Source organism: Muntiacus reevesi, chromosome 3, assembly GCF_963930625.1.
Source record: "Muntiacus reevesi chromosome 3, mMunRee1.1, whole genome shotgun sequence".
Taxonomy (NCBI): domain Eukaryota; kingdom Metazoa; phylum Chordata; class Mammalia; order Artiodactyla; family Cervidae; genus Muntiacus; species Muntiacus reevesi.
Genome location: NC_089251.1, coordinates 5,755,675 through 5,773,203, shown reverse-complemented (window position 1 = coordinate 5,773,203; position 17,529 = coordinate 5,755,675). Strand labels below are relative to the sequence as shown.

Here is a 17,529-nt window from a genome sequence, read left to right as displayed (position 1 = left end):
TGGAGAAACCCATGGACAGAGGAGCCTGACTGCCTCCAGTTCATGGGGTCGCAAAGAGTTGGACATGACTGAACAATGAACACTACACACCATAATCTAGCAATTAATCCAACTTGGTTTTATTCAATTCAAAATAAGTTTCTAGGTACCTAGGGATACAGGGAAAGATAAGACTCAGTCTCTCCTCTAAAGGGACTCAAAGTGGAATAGTGAAGTCACTAACAAAGGAAGAATTGTTCTTGGATTATTGGCCAATTATGGCTCTTACTACTTTGCAAAACCTACAGTCTCCTATTAGTCTAACAAAAAGGCTCAAGAGAAGTCACACTTGATTTTTTATCTTTATTTTCCCTTTCTTAGAGCTCATCTTCCTTTATAACTTCTTCAGATAATGCATTAAATGGTTGACAACATGACTCTCCATTAAAATTCAATTCCTTGGCACCATAAGGCTTGGAAATATTAATCACGACGGTAATCTGGTTAAGCCAAAGAGGGACACCCCAATTTGGACCTACCACTGACAAGATGGGACTTCCCTGGTGGCTCAGATGGTAAAGAATCTGCCTGCAATGCAGAAGACCCAGGTTCAATTCTTGGGTCAGGAAGAGCCCCTGGAGAAGGGAATAACTACCCATTCCAGTATTCTTGGGGTTTCCCTTACAGCTCAGTTGGTAAAGAATCCGCCTCCAATGCAGGAGACCCTGGTTGGATTCCTGGGTTGGGAAGATCTGCTAGAGAAAGGAAAAAGTTACCCACTCCAGTATTCTTGCCTGGAGAATCCAATGAACAGAGGAGCCTGGCAGGCTACAGTTCATGGAGTCACAAGACTTGGACACGACTTAGTGACTAAACTACCACCACCACCGCCACCACAGACAAGATGCATGTCAAGCCTCTAAATCTTGTTTCTTTGCAGGGGGAGGGAGTTTGCTCATTTGTAAAAATCCACCTCAAAAGCTCAAGGTGTCCCAGTATTAAGATTCCTTCTCTCGCTTTTAAATATCCGTTATCTAGTTACTTAGGCATTCCAAGAAGCCCTCTAGCAACACTGTTTTGACTCAGCAAAAGCAGTGAAGCAATGATGGTCCGGTGGTATTTTCTGCTTCCCCAGAGCCCCAGAGTTCGTGAAGGAATGTGTCAGAAGATACTGCCGCTGGCTTCCACAGAAGCGTCCTTTCAGAGCCGTGTCGCTAGGCAACGCCAGGTGTGGCATTAGCTCATCCTACTGCAAACTGATGAGGCTGCAAGAACTCGGGCCCAGGATTCTGCAAACAAGGGGCACTGACATTTTTGTCGTGCTGTTGCTTGCCCTCCAGCCACCCTCTGGGTCCTCACGGTGCCATTTTAAAGCGCTTAGTTCCAATATTTCTAATCGATGGTCACTTTCTGAGAGGGAGAGACAGGGTGCCGTCTGGGAAAGCCACGTCACTCCCCTCTGGGTTTCCAAACACCCGACAGCCGGGCATCTCGGGCCACAGACACACGCCTCAAAAAGCCTCTCACGAAATCGTCGACAGCCCTGGATGAAGTCGCGTCTGGAAATGGCCAGAGAGCGACTCTGGTACCCAGACCAGACTACGGGGCCCGCCCCCCCACTTCCGGCCGGACCGCGGTCACGTGCCCCGACTCAGCCCCGCAGACGCGGCTCCTCTCGCGTCGGCGAGCGTCCCGGCTTCCCTTCCGCCGGAAGTGGGGCGACTTTCCCTTTCCGGCTACGGGTCCCCAAGTGGAGCGGGAGGCCGGACAGGGGATCCGAGCGGCGGTGGCGGCGGCGGAGGCGGAGGCGGAGGCGGCGGCGGCGGCGGGGGGCGGTAATGGCGGAGCTGGTGCAGGGGCAGAGCGCTCCTGTGGGGATGAAGGCTGAGGGCTTCGTGGACGCTCTGCACCGGGTCCGGCAGGTACGGGCGCGGCCGGCCGGCGGGAGCACGGGAACCCGAGGCGGGGCCGGGTCGGGCCTGATGAGGGGGAGGAGGGGGTCTGGTCTGGGGGCGGGACGTAAACCTGGGCTGACGCCCCAGCTGGGCGCTTGGGCAGTTTCTTGGGGCGCCTGCAGCCGGGAGGAGCCATGGGATGAGGCGCCAGTGGGAGGACCAAGGCCCAGACTGTCGGGCGGGTCTCCTAGGTTCCTGCAGCTGCTGGGAAAGGGTTGACCCGGGACGCCTGGGCCCTGTCGCGCCCTCGCGCCGTGGCGGGGTCTGGACCCGCAGGGCAGCCAGCATGGAGTTCTGAGGTTTATAGGGGTAGGGAACTGGGGGACTCACGGAGTGAACCTGGGTTTGGGCAGAAGGGGCCTTTCTCAGACACAGTAGATTCTTAAAACTGGGGAAACAGCCTCTTCAGACTAGGAAATTAGAGGGTAGTTTACTTTTGAGGGTGCTCTGGGAGAGGGGAGTTGTTAAGTAGATGTGGACGGTCCATAAGACATAGACATTCCTTATGGGCAATAGTTTTTCCTCTTTCAGGGAGCATGTGATAATGGAGTCATTCCAGCAGTGAAATTTGACCATCTGACAATGTCGTTCATTTTGTCAGAGTTAAATAAACTGATTTTTAAGAGGTTGCAAGCTTCCCTGGAGAATGAATATGGGACCTGCCAGAAATACTCTTTGGTTTCTGGTATGATGCTTAGAACAGAACCTGTACTGTGTGTGAAACTTAGTGATAAGTTAGCTCTAACATTTAAACTTCTTTGCTGAGTGTCTCATGCTCATCATTTCTTCCTATTTAATTGTAGGCATACTAACGGATTCTTTAAAAGTTGGGCTATAACTAATTACTGCTTGATTCCTAACAGAAAGCTACAGGACCCATTGTATTAGAAGAAAGTCTCAACTCGGTCGCTTGAAGATATGGTCTTTACACCTCTTTCCAGTATTCCAGGGGAGGGAACCCTACCTGTTTCCCAGATACTGACTTTTCATTTTAATACTGATGCTCCTGTAGACATTGCATTGGATCCCAGAAGTTTCCAAACCTGTGGTTCAGCCTAAAATTTTGTCCGATGACTTGTTACTTACTGCCTAGGCACCGAGCACTATGCTAGTGAGTATCCATCTTACTTAGACTTCAGAGCCTGCCAGTGGCTGTGATGGATGAACAGTGCCCTCCAGCTCCCCTCCCACCACCCTGCTTGCCGGCGTGTTTCACTGCTGTCCTCTACAGTACAGGGTCCTGAACCTTGTTTCTGACTGGCTACTAATATGTAATGGCTTTTCACCCTGTGCTGGTGTGTGACAATCACCTTGTCGGCCTCTGTATCCAGGAAGAAGTATAGTCACTACCCTAAAGAGCTCAGATCCTCAGTTTGCAGAAGGCCTGTAGTTGAACATAAAGTGAATTTTGAACCATTGAGAAGACTTTCTGCTTCTCTTGAGCCAGTGGTTGAACTCGTATTCTTGGACAACCTGCTCAAGAGGGAGGGAGACCCTCTGTTTATATGCTGACCTAATGTGGATTGTTGAAGCAGTGGTGTTTACTACTAGCAGAGGAAACTTCACTGGAACTGTTCCCAGCTCTGAAATGCACCATTGACTGGAGCAGTTTTAAGCCCAATGGAGACAGTGCTGTAAGTGTATCACTTCTGAATGTTAACAGCTGGAGGTCGATACTATCTCCAAGGACTGATGGCCTTAAAAACTAAAGAAAACACAGGTTTGTGGGTAATTTTAGGTTTATTTATAGATTTGCATTGGGCACGAATGGGATGTTAGAAATCTAAAATATTGTGTGCTTACAGTAAAGCTTATCTCAAAGGGCCTCATACTATTTGGGCATCTGGTGGTGGTGTTTCTACTTTGCCATTGTATACACAGCATGTTACAGAGGTGTGATCTCCTCCCCCCGCCACCCCCCCCCACCCCTCCCAGTAACTGGAGATAAAAGACAGTGTATTTCTTTAAATGATTACAAAGCTTTCCCTTCTCTCAGGTACCCTTGTGAACACCAGGGGTGGTTGGTAAGGCCCTCATAAGCTTGTCAGGGCACACTGAGCTGTCTGATGCTCAGTTTATCCAGAATATCACAGTTGAGTCTGAGTTGACCCTGCTGGGATTTGAACCTGCGGTTTCTCTTCAGTCTGGTATGTGGAGTCCAGCACCTAATCCACTAAGCTTCCCTCCTAGCCTCTGGAAGCCTCTTGTCATATCCTTTGGGTGCTTTCCAACAAAGGGAGCCAGTTGTTGCTGTTAGTTTGCCCTGAGCCTGGCATTCCTAGATCTGAAGGGAATCTCTGAAGATGTCATATAAAATTTAAAATCTCTGCAGCAGCATGAAGTCTGGTGAGTTAATAGTGTTTGGCCAAAGGGCTCACGTAGCCATCTTGTAGGGAAGTACACACACGTGTAGAAAGATGTTCTAATTTGATCCCACTGGTGAAGATCTAAAACTGCTGGGTATTAAAAAAAAAAATCACGTCCAGTTCTCGGATGTCATTGACTGGTTAGCAAAATGAAAGTGTGTCTTCCACTCATTGTTTAGAGAGCACAGGGTCCTGATAAGAATGGGATGTGGACTCAAAGCCAGGTTATCCTGTACTGTGGCCCCACTGCACCTCTACCCTGACTACTGTCTCTCAGGCTTTCAAGGGAACTTCATGGAAATTACGGATGAATAGATGCAAACCTGTTTTGTCTTGTTTCCTTTTCCTAAAAATACAAAAGCATTCCTGAAAAGCCCACTGTGATGATTTAGTAGCATCCATGTCCAGGTTCACCCATCCACATGTTACCAGGACAGTGTCACACCACAGTGTGTTAGAGGTTCCCAGCAGCCTTCGATGAGCTGGGCCAACTGCCTGCCAGTCGTCACCCAAATAGACATTCTTTTGCCAGACTGCCAGGACTTTTGAAGACTTTAAGCTCCTATTTTGCCCTCAACTCGGTCAGCACCTCTGAACTGCACAACTCGAGAGGGTTCGGTTTCCTCACATACAGTGTATGTATGGTGCCTGGTGGCGTTGGGTGTCTGGGTGCTTCTGCTTCCAAATAATTGTGACCACGCCAGTGGAGAGTCTGTGGAAAGTAACGTTTTGACCAGTTTTAAGACCTAGAACCTATTCTTTACCAGCGCTTTTTTTGGGAGCTGGTGGGCGGCTCAGGGCCTCAGGAGTCCCACAGTCCTCCCGAGCGTGCTTTCCAGTGCCGCCAGTTCACACTTGGAGGCTGAGCAGTGGATGGTTCGGCCCGTGTGCTGTGGAGACACACTGCATGTCCTTTAACAGACTGTGCCTCCATCACTTAAAGAGAAGGCCTGTGTTCACTTCCCGCTGCACACCCCTGGAGGAAGGACGCCTTTGCTCACCTCATGTGTGATGTGTGCGCCTCACAGCAGAGTCACAGGTACTGCATGCTCAGTCGCTGTGAGTTTACTCCACTGAGACCATCTCAGGCATGCCTGCTGGTTGAGGAGCTCAAGTCATCATTTCACAAGGGACTAACTCTGGTGTGTGCATTCATTTGAGCTTCCTCAGACACTTGAAGAAAAGCAGTGTCTGCAGGACATCTGTGGGCTGCTCGGCATTTTACTTTGGTGGGACCCAGTAGAGGACCCTACAGGGATCAGGTTCCTGGGTAAGGGTTTTCGTAATGCGACTGAGCCCCTTTGGGTCACCAGACTTCATCTTTGGTGTTGAAAAGTAAGGGGTAAATAAACAGTGCATTCCACTGGATGCCTCTGAACACTTCTCATTTCAGCTGAGGCTTCTTTATCTTTCTTGTAAAATCTGACAGCCCATATGTATCATCAAACTAATGTTTCTGTTACATGTCCCCAATACAAATTTGCCTAGACCAGAGTTTTCAGACTGGTGGCCTGTGGACTGGAGAAGGCTCAGAGTGGTCCTGCAGGCCTGCGTTGTTGGACCACAGGGGTCCAACACTTGGTAACCAGAACAATTTCATGCAAAAATGGAAATTTCCAGCTCAGACCTGGTCACACTGCTCCCATGCTCTGCGGCAAGCTGGAGCTGAGTAGCTGGAGCCCAGTAGCTCCCCTGGGCATGTGATGTTGACTCTGGGTTGCCTGGGTTCCCACCACTTCATTTTACACTGCCCATTGGGTTGCCTAATTGGCAGCTCTTTTCCCCTCTTCTTTGTCCAAATTGTGAGTCCATACTGTTAAAATTTCTGTTGGCGAGAACTCTGGGTAGAGAGTTAGGACATCTGAGTCTCCTGCAGATAGCTGCATGACCTGGGGCCAGCTTGGCCTTTCCCAGGATTTGATCTATAAGTTGTTCATAGGTCTTCCATGGAAAAGGCTCGTGGCCAGAGAGGTTTGGGGGATACAGGGTTAAATAAAGGTGAATTGGCTTCTTCAGTTCAGGACTTCTCAGAGCCCTTGTTGTGTTGTTACACCCAGTCTTGACTAACTCTTTGCAACCCTCTGCCTGCCAGGTTCCTCTGTCCATGGAGTTTTCCAGACTAGAATACTGGAGTGGGTTGCCATTTCTCAGAACCCTAAGTTTGCTTCTATACATAAAGTCATACTAGGGTTTGAGATATGCATTGTAAATATGCCAAAGTTCTATCACTTCTTACCCTCTTTTTATGAAACCAGATCACTTCCTGTGGATCAGACTTTAGGAAACATTAAGCTCGATAATCTCAATGGCCCCTTTAAGCTCACAAACATTCAGAGCTTCCATCTAGCTAGATCCGAAAAAAATTTTGACGGTATTATTTTGATTCTTTTCCTGTCTAATGTGTTGTGTTGAGTGTCTATTCAAGCTTCTCCTCTCCCTAGCTTTTCTGTGCAATTCTTTCACTCTGTTAAGAATCATCCCTCTTGAAAATGTTTTGCATTTAAAGTTCGGTTACAAGGACACTTGGGAAAGAATAGCCAATACTTTAGGAAGCATGAACTGCATTTTTATCCTAATGTCAGATGATAGCAAATCATTTGCAAGACTGAGTAGCGTTCATGGAAATTGTGATGTGATTCAGATTGCCTGCCATTGTTTGAGGATCTGCTGAGTCCAAGGCCCCTTGCTGGGCGCTGGGCCATTGTAACGGTTAATAAGACAAGTTTACCGCTGGTTTTATCTTACCATGGTATAAGCTTCTCACAACAAGCAGGTGAAATAGTCAGGATCAGGGTTATAATTCTTGTTTCATATTTGAAAATAATAAGCCAAAGGTAGATAAAGCAGTTTTCTCAGAAGCACACAAATAGTTAATATATGCAGTAGTTCTTGGACCATGTCTTCTGTGTTCTAAGAGAGACTTGGTTCCTTTCTAGTGGTAGTTGGGTAGTTTTCGATTTCAATGAGAATTCTGCGGCAGGGTCTTCAAAAAAAGCATTGAAAGGATGCTTGTGGAATTAGATGGAACATAAGGAAGAGAGGGCTTTCCTGATGCCTCAGAAGGTAAAGAATCTATCTGCAAAGCAGGATACCCGAGTTCCATCTCTGGGTCAGGAAGATCCCCTGGAGAAAGGAATAGCTACCCACTCCAGTATTCTTGCCTGGAGAATTCCTTGGACAGAGGAGCCTGGTGGGCTATAGTCCATAGGATCCCAAAAGGTCAGATGTGACTGAGCAACTAACAGTAGGGGAGAAGAGTAATGGTCATGCCGTCTTTCAGGCCTTTGCAGGGGGCTCCTGGCTGGAAAAGTGTTTTGGCTTAGAGCCTCCGCTGGTCATCGCAGCGTTAGTCTACAGATAGGCTTCTCTGTATAAATTTAGCAAACATTTACTGAGTACTTACTATGTGCCAAACATTTTTCTGTGTGTTAGGGAAGTTCTTTAACTTTTTTTGGAGCGTGGACCTTTATAAGACTGAAAACTGAACTACGTCTCAGAAGTATTTAAATAGTTCTGTCTATTATTTCAGGAGGTTCATGAATTCTCTAAAGCTAACCCCTGGAGCTTCCAGTTAAGGAACCTTTTTCCTTGGAGTACCAGGATGATTGAGAGAGGTCCATGCCTCAAAGAACTCCCTGCAGTGAGGAGAGTATAATCAATAACTTCCTCCATGAGGTCGCACCACTTAAAGGTAGTTTGCACAGTGCTTTGCAAACAGATAAAAGAGTGTTTAATTCTCACCAAATGTGGGTGGCTTGTAGTTGTCAGGAAAAGCTACCAAGAGCTGATATCATATTTGATTGTTTTGGTTAATGCCAGTTAATAGGGCAGGATCAGACAGGGCCTCACCTCTAATGACAACAGCAATAGGTCCCATTCATTGAGCTTGTGTTGTGCTGCGTTCCAGGCAAGAACTTTTATATAAGCTCTCTAATTTGATGGTTGCAGAATACCCAGGAGGTAGTGAAGTGTAGTGAAGTGATTATTAAGATGACTTTGGATTCAGTCTATATGAGTTCCAATTCTGGTTCTGAAAATTATTAGGTTAGTGACTTTGGACAAGTTATCTAACATCTAAGCCTCAGTTTTTCTTATATGTAAAATGTAGATCGTGGATGGTGGTTTATATGTATATACACACACATATAAAACCACCATATAGATACATGTGTGTGTGTATATATATATATATATATATATATATATATATATATGGAATAGCTTGGGAGGTAGAGGTGGGTAGTGACCGAAAGGAGTTTGAGACCAGCTTCGAGGGTACCAGTTTTGTTCTGTTTCCTGATCAGGATTCACAGGCATTTTTGTATATGAAAATTCAAGTTAACAACTTGCCTGTGTACTTTTCCGTATTATTATTAATTCAGTAAAGGGTTAAAATAGCAAACATTTCTCATTACTTACAGTGTGCCCAGCATTGTTCCGGGTGCCTTACATTACTATCTTGGTATCCCCTCGAATACAGTTCCAGGCAGATTGGCTCCAGACCCCACAGAATTGAGACTAGTAGCTACTTTCTGAGGTCACTGTGAGGATTAAATGAGGGCGCCCTCAGACACTTGGTGTACAACAAGCTTGATATACAATCTGTCTTCAGAGTAACCTACATCGTGGACTTGACTCTGTATCCGTGGCTCTAGACCCTGCCCTCTGGGATTTGCTCACTCTTAGCCACTGGGTTCCACTGCTCTGGCTACATACTCTTTCTTCCAGCTGTCGGGAGTAGAGACTTTCCATCCAGCCTGTGAGTTCGCCAGGGGTGAATTCTCCAGGGCAGGGCCACTCGGGGTGACTTTAGAGCAGAGGTTCCAGGGACGCAAGTTGGGTTCCTCCTCTCCACGTGGTGGTGTGAGCTGTCCCCTCTGCTTGCTGGCCCCATGAGAGTCAACAGTGACTCTTTTAAGCAGCCCGGACACAGCGTGTGGATGACTTCCTGCGTTCAGATGGCCTTGCCTGTTTCCATTTAGTGTAAACTTATACTGAATGTGAAGTTGTGAAGAGACACAGCTTCCTGTTTGAATTTATAGAGTGAGCGACTCTGATGACAGAACCTAAAGATGTGCTCTGGGAGTAATTCATTGCCCTGGTTCCTAATGTCAGTGAATTGTGTGCCGCCTGTAAGTGGACCCTCAATGTTCTTTTTACTTCATATTTTAAAATCATTGTAAAATTTAGATTTACTTAAAATATTTTTGAACATTCATCCATGCATCTCCCCAAATTGCCTTGTGCTCCTTGGAAAACAGTGGTTTAGTTCGTCCCTGCATTTTTCAGGGAGCAAGACCATTGAAAGTGGAGGTCTTGCCCAAGGTCATACGCTGGAAGGGCCGGCTAGAAAAGCCAGACTCATGACTGACTGTTGGTCCAGTGCTCCCCTTCCCTTCTCCACATTTCCACTAGCTGCTGGCAGTGGAGGTTAAATGTCATGACATTGATTTATAAATATTTCATCTATTACCATGCTTAAAATAGCACAGGTAGTGAGGTAACCCACTCTTGCCGCCTTCCCCCCAGAAAGGGGGGAAAGTGAGTCAAGTAGCAGAAAATCAGTACCAGCGTTCCCTCAAGGTCGTGCTTTCAGATAAGCACTGGCATGGCCTTGTTCTTCTTGGAGTATCCTGGCTTCTGTGGCTATTTTCTGGCCTACTCCATTATTAACTGAAGAGGTACCTTGCTTCTCTTAAGCAGCTACTGTTCAGAATGGTCAGTTACAGACATGACGAATTGCTGGAGTTCTGTGTACTGGAACTCATTAGGCTTTAAGTCCTTGGGGAATGACTCTGGTTAAGAAAGCATTAGGTGGAAGAAAGAGGGCTAGTTAGCCTAGTGCCGTGATTAGTAGCATGGACTCTGGAGGCAGGCAGGCCTGTGCTTCAGGACTGTTTTTGCTACTTATAAGGTGTGTGACTGTGGGTAGGTCACTCAGCTTCTCTAAGCTTCACTTTTCCTTGTCTTAAAATGGAAGTAATACTACTAACCTCCTAAAGAATCATCATGAGAGAGAAATGAGATAGCATCTTTAAACTGCTCTTAGAGTGCCTAGACATAGTAAGCACTCGTAACACTTTAACTCTTATTATTTTAGAAGGCATTTAAAATCATTACTTAGAACAAGGTTGCATTTGTTTGAATAAAGAAATACATTGTTTCTTTGTTGCTATAAGGAAATATTACATTACAAAAATATTATTATAAAATATTACATTATAAATATAAAAATTATAAAGTATATTGTAATATACAATGTAATATCAATGTAAATTATGATATAATTGTGTATTATAATGTTAAAATATTTCTAACATTTGTTTAGCCAGGGTTCAAGTGCAGCTGTTGACTTCAGGGCTACAACTCTTAACCATTATCCTGTTCTACTTTTCTCTTAGCGAAAATTTCCCAAATTTATAGCTGCCTGAAGCAAACATGATTTAAAAACAAATCTGAAATCCTCAGTCATGTTTTAGGAGCTTGATTAAATAATCAAAGTTAGGAGCAGAAAAGCTACTATAATGTAACCATTTAATATCTCAGCTTTGGGAGAAAGTGACATTCTGGCAACTATATGAAACATACTATATAAATTATAAGGAAGGCCAAGGACTCAGCAATAACATCTTGGCTACTTTGGAAGGAAGGAAGAAGCTCTGGAAGCCAAGAGGCATCAACAGAAGAGGGTAGAGAGGGACTTCCCTGGTGCTGCAGTGGTTTAGATTTTGCCTTCCAATTCAGAGGTTACCAGTTCGATCCCTGACTGGGGAACTAAGATCCCACTTGCCTTGCAACCAAAAAACCAAAACCTGAAGCAATATTGAAAGAAATTCAGTAAAGACTTTAAAAATGGTCCACATTTAAAAAAAAAAAGAAAAGTGGATAGAGAATGTGCCAAATATGTAGAGCTCATCCTCTCTTTGAGAGTGATTGGGCACGCACGCTGCTGGGGGACTCCACTGATAATCACGCCCTTTTCCTCTGTGTTTCGGGGTCATCCTCACTGTCTCTTGCCAATATTTTGGTCTGTCTTTAAACCAATAATCTTGGGAAGCCCCACATCAGCCATTTACCTGCTCAGTTCGTTGCGGCAAATGAAAGGGTCTCCGTGGGGGCATAAACTACTGCAGTATTCTCACCTTTTAATCACTTGCTTTCACAGCTGAATCCTTGAAGATAATTTTTGCATCTTAAGTAAGTAGCCAGCCTTCTATTAGCTTATCCAAAAAAGGGCGTGATTATCAGCGGAGTCCCCCAGCAGCGTGCGTGCCCACTCTCAAAGAGAGGATGAGCTGTACATATTTGGCACATTCTCTATCCATTTTTTGCAAGTTGGTGGTAGAATGTTGTTAGGCAAGATTTATACAGTATTTTGTTTTAGAGCAAATGGCCACTTACCTTGAAGTTTGAGTATCGGAGATGGAGTTTCTATCAGCAGTCTCTCTTAACTTTAAGTCTTTAACTTAAAATAATATTTTAAAACAAGCACCTATCCAGGCTACCATCATCTGTAGCCTCGACAGGGCAAACTTTTCTTTTTTTAAGTTCAGATATTAAATTATATACATATATATGTTCTGCACAGCATATGATCTCTGTGAAATGGGTGTGGCTGTGTTCTAATGAAACTTTATTTACCAAGATAGGTAGTTCCCCAGCTATGGCTTGCTGACTTCTGGCCTAGAATAATTCCTAAATGGTATTGCTACTTTCGCCCCCTTATAATCTATTTCCCTTGTCCAAGGGCATCTTTTAAAATCATCAGTCAGCAAGTTACTTCTCTTACTAAGCCTTGTAGTTGCCTCCCATCACCCTTCATATAAAACCCAAGCCCTGGATTTGTCTGACAATCCAGTGGTTAGGACTCCATGCTTCCACTCCTTGGGGCACAGGCTCAATCCCTGATCAGGGAACCCAAGGGGGTGCAGCATTAATTAATTAATTCTCTCTATATACATATAATTCAAGCCCCTTCCAATGACCTCTAAAGCCCTACATGAACTGGCCATTGCCCATCTCTTGGAATACGCCTGGTTCTTTCTATTCTAGTGACATTGACTTCTCTTTCAGGCTCATACCCGCCAAGCTTGCTCTAGCCTCAGGGCCTTGGAACAAGCTGTTTCGTCTGCCTGGAATGCTCTTCCTCATCATGTAGCTCTCAGATCACAGCAGCCTTCCCTGATCACCCCGTTTAAAGTGGCCCTCCTGAGGCCTTTTCGTTAGTATCGTGTGTATCAGCAGCTGAAATGATCAGCTTACTGATTAACTTGTGTACCCGTGACTCCCCCTGAGTCGTCTTCACCACTGAGCCTGGGACATAGTAGGCCCCCAGCCCTTGTTGGGTGAGTTGCCTTGTCTTACAGCCCTGGTATCCGTGAAATGCTTTCTCGTGCAAAGCTCCTTTGTGTTCAGAGTATGTTGTTATCTTTCCAGAAACTACGAAGCAGATGGTGTTATGCCCGGAAGATCTTAGGCAGAGAGGAAAGGTACTTGCCCGACATCACAGAACTAGTAAATGAAAGGATGAGTCCTGATCCAGGGTACCTAACATTAAATTCTGCCTTAGGTTCTCAGTATCATGACTGTCTTTGGTTGTTTATTTGTCTAAAGTACTTTAATTTGGTTCCAGAAGCTGTCAGACTTCTGGGCACATTTGAACAACCTCAGGAAAGCTACCTCTGAAGGCTCTGCTCTGGGACATCTGTGCTGGCTGTCCCTTAATCCACCCTGGCTTGTTAGGCTTAACTGAGGGACTAACATCAAGAGCAGTTATAAGCATTCCTTTGATTGAATCAGAGTTCATTTATGTGAGCATCACATTTAATCCCTAATTCCTAGTAGATAAGTGTAGGGAGCTCTCCACAGCATCTGTTTCTGGAGGAAATTTAATAGCTGTGTTCTGTTCTTTAACTGACAGGTAAATATTAAAAGTTAAAGTAGCACTCATAGGTTATCTTGATTTCTCCAGAGCAGGAATCCTTCCAAACTAGCCAGGACAGACGGTCATCCCCCTGCTGTTTGGACTTCCAATGAAGAGCAACTTGTTTTATGTTTCCATATAGTTCATCATCAGTTTATAGGGGTTGAAGTTTTAAGATGACAAACATATTCCTAAAGAGCTGTCAGATTTGAACAAATTCATGGCCTTTTAAATATTGCTGGGGAATTTGTTCCTTAAGGAAACCCTGTGTTAAAATATTTGGAACAAAGTTCTTCATATTGTTGGCCAGCTTTTTTCCTTAAAATGTGGTATAGCTGTATTTTAAGTGATGACTTAAAAATTTGCTTGTGGAAGACAAGGTTTTGGAAATGTCATTTCAAAAGACACATTATTACTTAGACTAAAAGAAAACTCAGGAGTGCAAAGTCCTTATCCTGTAACATTGGTTTAATTAATCTCCTTTGGGTGGAGAAATGGGGTAACAGCCCTTTAAAGAAGACTGTTGTCTTCCTCCCTCCATGGAGCCATGATTTGTTACTGAGTATTTAAATCTGGTTCTCTCTGTAGATTGCTGCTAAAATTGATTCAATTCCTCACTTGAATAATTCCACACCTCTAGTGGACCCCTCAGTGTATGGCTATGGAGTACAGAAACGGCCCTTGGAAGACGGAGGTAAGTTGCTGTAAATACCTTTGCCTTTCAGATGGTAGTGAACCTGCCGGTTCCGTTGAAATCTGTGTCAGCCATTTCCTTAACAGCTTTCCCCAGCGTCACTCTAAAGAAGAATGGTTGAGGGGAAATATTTAAGATGATTTTCCTCAGCAGTTCTCCAGCATTTGAGTTCTTATTGGCCTTGATAATACAGGAAGTCTTTTCAGCTGGGCGAGAGGGTAACAGACAGTCTTCAGGCGTCAGCTTGGAAGCAATTTGTCTGCTTGGAGCTTTGCTTGCTTTAGCCCTCTGTCATTCCAGCGCACATGTGGGAATTGAAGTTCCCACTTTTCTCCAAAGAAAAGCTGATACTTGGGGCATGGCTCTGAGGAAGCCGTGACTACATGCTGACCTTAAAGAAAGGAAAGGGGAGTCATGACCTTCCTTCAGTCTCTGCTGGGTTGTTTTTTTTTTTTTCCTTCACCGTTCCCATTTATAACAGGCTCTCGCTAGGGGCGTCCATTTCTCTTTCCTTCATTCCTTTGTTTATTTCATTGGTTTGCTTCCATACCCTCCTCATCCCCAGAAGGATTTGAGGCCACTCAGAGTGCGTATCACCAGCACGTTGGCTGAGAGACTGAGACGGTCGTCTGCGGAGCAGGTGGACTCCCCTGTCGCACTCCACCTCCCACAGAGCGGGCTGTGAGGGCCGGTAACATGCTGGGCTGCCTGTGAACGTGCACCTGGTGGCCAGGCCGGAGCTCCCTCTCCCTGGCCCTCAGCCTGCACATGTGCCGAACCGAGTCAGTATGTCCGTATTTCTGTGATACAGTATTAAATGAAAGCAGTCAAGGTATACAGCCATGTGTATTGTGTAACCTCCTTTTCTTAAGAAAAAGGTGCATGTTTTATGTTCTTGGAAAAAAATGTAATGTGGCATGACTGAGTGCTCTGGTCTCTTTGAGGATCCTAAAAGAGGAGATGGCCATGGGTTTTATAAGTGGAATGATTGTATAGACTCTCACAGTGCAGATTTTAAGGGCACAACACTCAATTTGGGTGTCGAAGTTCTTGTCTATTTAAGAAAATTATCAGTGTTTATGAGCACACACACACACTCTTCCCCAAAGCCACTGGAGCTAAGGTGACCGTTTACCCTGCTCCTCTGAAACAGTAGGGGCTTCCCTGGTGGCTCAGATGGCAAAGCGTCTGCCTGCAGTGCGGCAGACCCGGGTTCAATCCCTGGGTCGGGAAGATCCCCTGGAGAAGGAAATGGCAATCCACTCCAGTACTCTTGCCTGGGAAGTCCTATGGACAGAGGAGCCTGGTGGGCTACAGTCCGTGGGGTCACGAAGAGTCGGACACGACTGAGCAGCTCCACTTCCACTTCGGAAACAGTATGCTATGGTCGTCTGACGTTTGATTGGAATCAGTGCTGTCTTAGACTAAATATGAGTGATTTCATTGTCTGCATTTTTGCCTTAGCGGAAAGCTGTCGTGCAGAGTAACCTTTTCTACCTTTTTGGGGCACTATGTTTCAGTTTCCCTTACAGGACATCAGTGTAGAAATAACACCACGTGTCTGACTCTGAGCATATGTATCGTTAATGGACAGTGCCTATCAGGCCACCATTTCCAGAAATGGAGATCAATGCGTTCCACAGCTCTCAGCCTTGTTTTCACCCACTGCATGGTGTTCAAGTGTAACACTTGTGCTTACAGAGGATAGTATGGCTATGTCCTTTGCCTAATGAGGGCCTAAAAATTTGCAAATGGAACCTTTGGCATCTTGCAGACTTTTTTTCTCCCAGTAAGAGATAAAGGTTCAATCCCTGGATTAGGAAGATCCCCTGGAGTAGGAAATGGCAACCACTCCAGTATTCTTCACTGGAGAATCCCATGGACAGAGGAGCCTGGCAAGCTACAGTCCATAGGGTTGCAAAGTCGGACGCAACTGAGCGTGCATGCATGCAATCCTTTGCACATCCTTTTGGAAGAATGTAGCTAGTAAGTCACCAGCAAGTCCGGACTCTCACTTGAGACTCCAGTTCATTATTATTTGTACATCGTTACCTCTTTTGAGAACCATAATTTTTTGCATGTCTGCCTTTGGGGGACTCAGTTCTTGTGATCAGAGAATGAATGCAGTTTCTCTCCTCCTCCAAAGTGTTAAGTCTACTTTTAGCAGGGAAGAACTGAGACAGTACCTTTTCACCTGGGCCTGGGTCTTCATCACCCACAGGCCTGTGTCTCTTACCACAACAGCACACTGTATTTTGAACTACAAGAAATTTCCCTCAGCATTGTGATTTGATAAAATTAATCCTCTCTTCTGTTTAGATAGCAGATTTTTTTCCCCCAAGTTGGTCTCTGTAGAATTTGAGATGTGCTGTGGAGCATAGGGAGAGTTGGGCATCTGGGGCCTGCCCAGCCTCTTGTCAGTTGTCCCCTGACAGGGCTGAGGTCACTGGGCCTGTTCTCTCCTCATGAACAAATATGTGAATAAACAGCCCGTCATGGAAAGAGATGCTCATGTTTATCAGGTGGCTTTCTAAGGATCACAGTCTCACTGTTTTGTGAGGTGAAAGCTGGAAAAGCAGAGGTGAGCAACAGGCAGGAATCCCGGCCCTTTTTCCTCAGCCATAAAGATTTCCCAGGACTTCGCAGTTTCCTTGTTTGCTTGGTTTGGCTCGGACATTTTTTGACGGAAGTTCAGCAGATCGCTTCAGCAGTGTGAACTTGCTAACTTTCCTGTGGAGCCGGGTTCTTTGACCTTTAGGAGGTTAAAGTGCAGTCCCCTGGAGGTTTTTTGGAGGTGTTACTTGGGTCTGTTTAAAAGTACTGCAACTGGTGAGTCAACCAGAAACAACCTCAACATAGGGCTAATTCGGGACGTTGGGATATGCAAGCTCATGAATGAATGGGGAGATTTTAACAGTGCTTGGCAGTAAAACAGAAGGAAAGGCTGGTTCCTGATGCAGAAAGCGATCTGGGGTCGTTGTGTTCCAAGGCAGTTTGGAGTTGTCCGTCAGACTGCCGGTTCAGGGGCCACTTGGAGCCCAAGAGCTTCACGCCCAGCTCCCAGGGCCGGCCTCGGTCTGCGGCCGCCCCGCGGCCTGGGCGCCCCGCGGCCTGGGCGGCGCAGCGCTCTGCCGTCCTCCAGCTTTGGGCTGGGTCCTTTAAACTCTGAACATCTGTCGTGGCACCCACGCTTTCTCGCGGTCTTTGAGGCGCGCCTACTCATTCGGAAAGGGCCCTGTGGGTCTCCGTGGGACTGCGTTCCCATTCAGTACCTTCTTCAGGCTTCCGTTGGACTCTCGGAACCAGTTCTATCTGGTGTGAGAGTCGTGGCAGCTTCCGGTAACCTGGGACCCAGCCCTTCCTAACGTGACCCCCGCCTCCTGCGCTCTAGGCCCGCTCCCCCGTTCTGCACCTTGCGGCCACCTCCTCGCGGGTCTTCTCTTTACCTAGCTGACTCCTCAGTCTCAGACCCGCCGTGGCTTCCTCCTGGAACCCTGTCTCCCTCCTCACCTGTGACTCTGGTCAGCGCCCTGCTCAGGCGCCACCTCGCCGCTTTGGTTTCTCCCAGCCCTGTTCCCCCGCTTCCTCCCATTTTCACACGCCTGCCTCAGG

The 17,529-nt window shown here is 46.1% G+C and overlaps 1 protein-coding gene across 5 annotated transcripts in view; it reads left to right on the top strand.

Moving 5' to 3' along the window:
• Nucleotides 1-1,755: 1,755 nt before the first annotated feature.
• FUBP3 (far upstream element binding protein 3) overlaps nt 1,756-17,529 on the top strand; it is a 51,332-nt gene continuing 35,558 nt past the window's right edge. For 2 of the 5 annotated variants that reach the window (XM_065928242.1, XM_065928244.1), the window contains exons 1-2: nt 1,756-1,901; nt 13,812-13,917. In XM_065928242.1, coding sequence (XP_065784314.1) covers nt 1,818-1,901; nt 13,812-13,917 — 190 coding nt within the window. In that variant the 5' untranslated portion in view covers nt 1,756-1,817. Of the gene's footprint in view, nt 1,902-12,735; nt 12,790-13,811; nt 13,918-17,529 lie in introns of those variants that run through there. The other 3 variants (XM_065928241.1, XM_065928243.1, XM_065928245.1) reach the window with 3 other exon arrangements.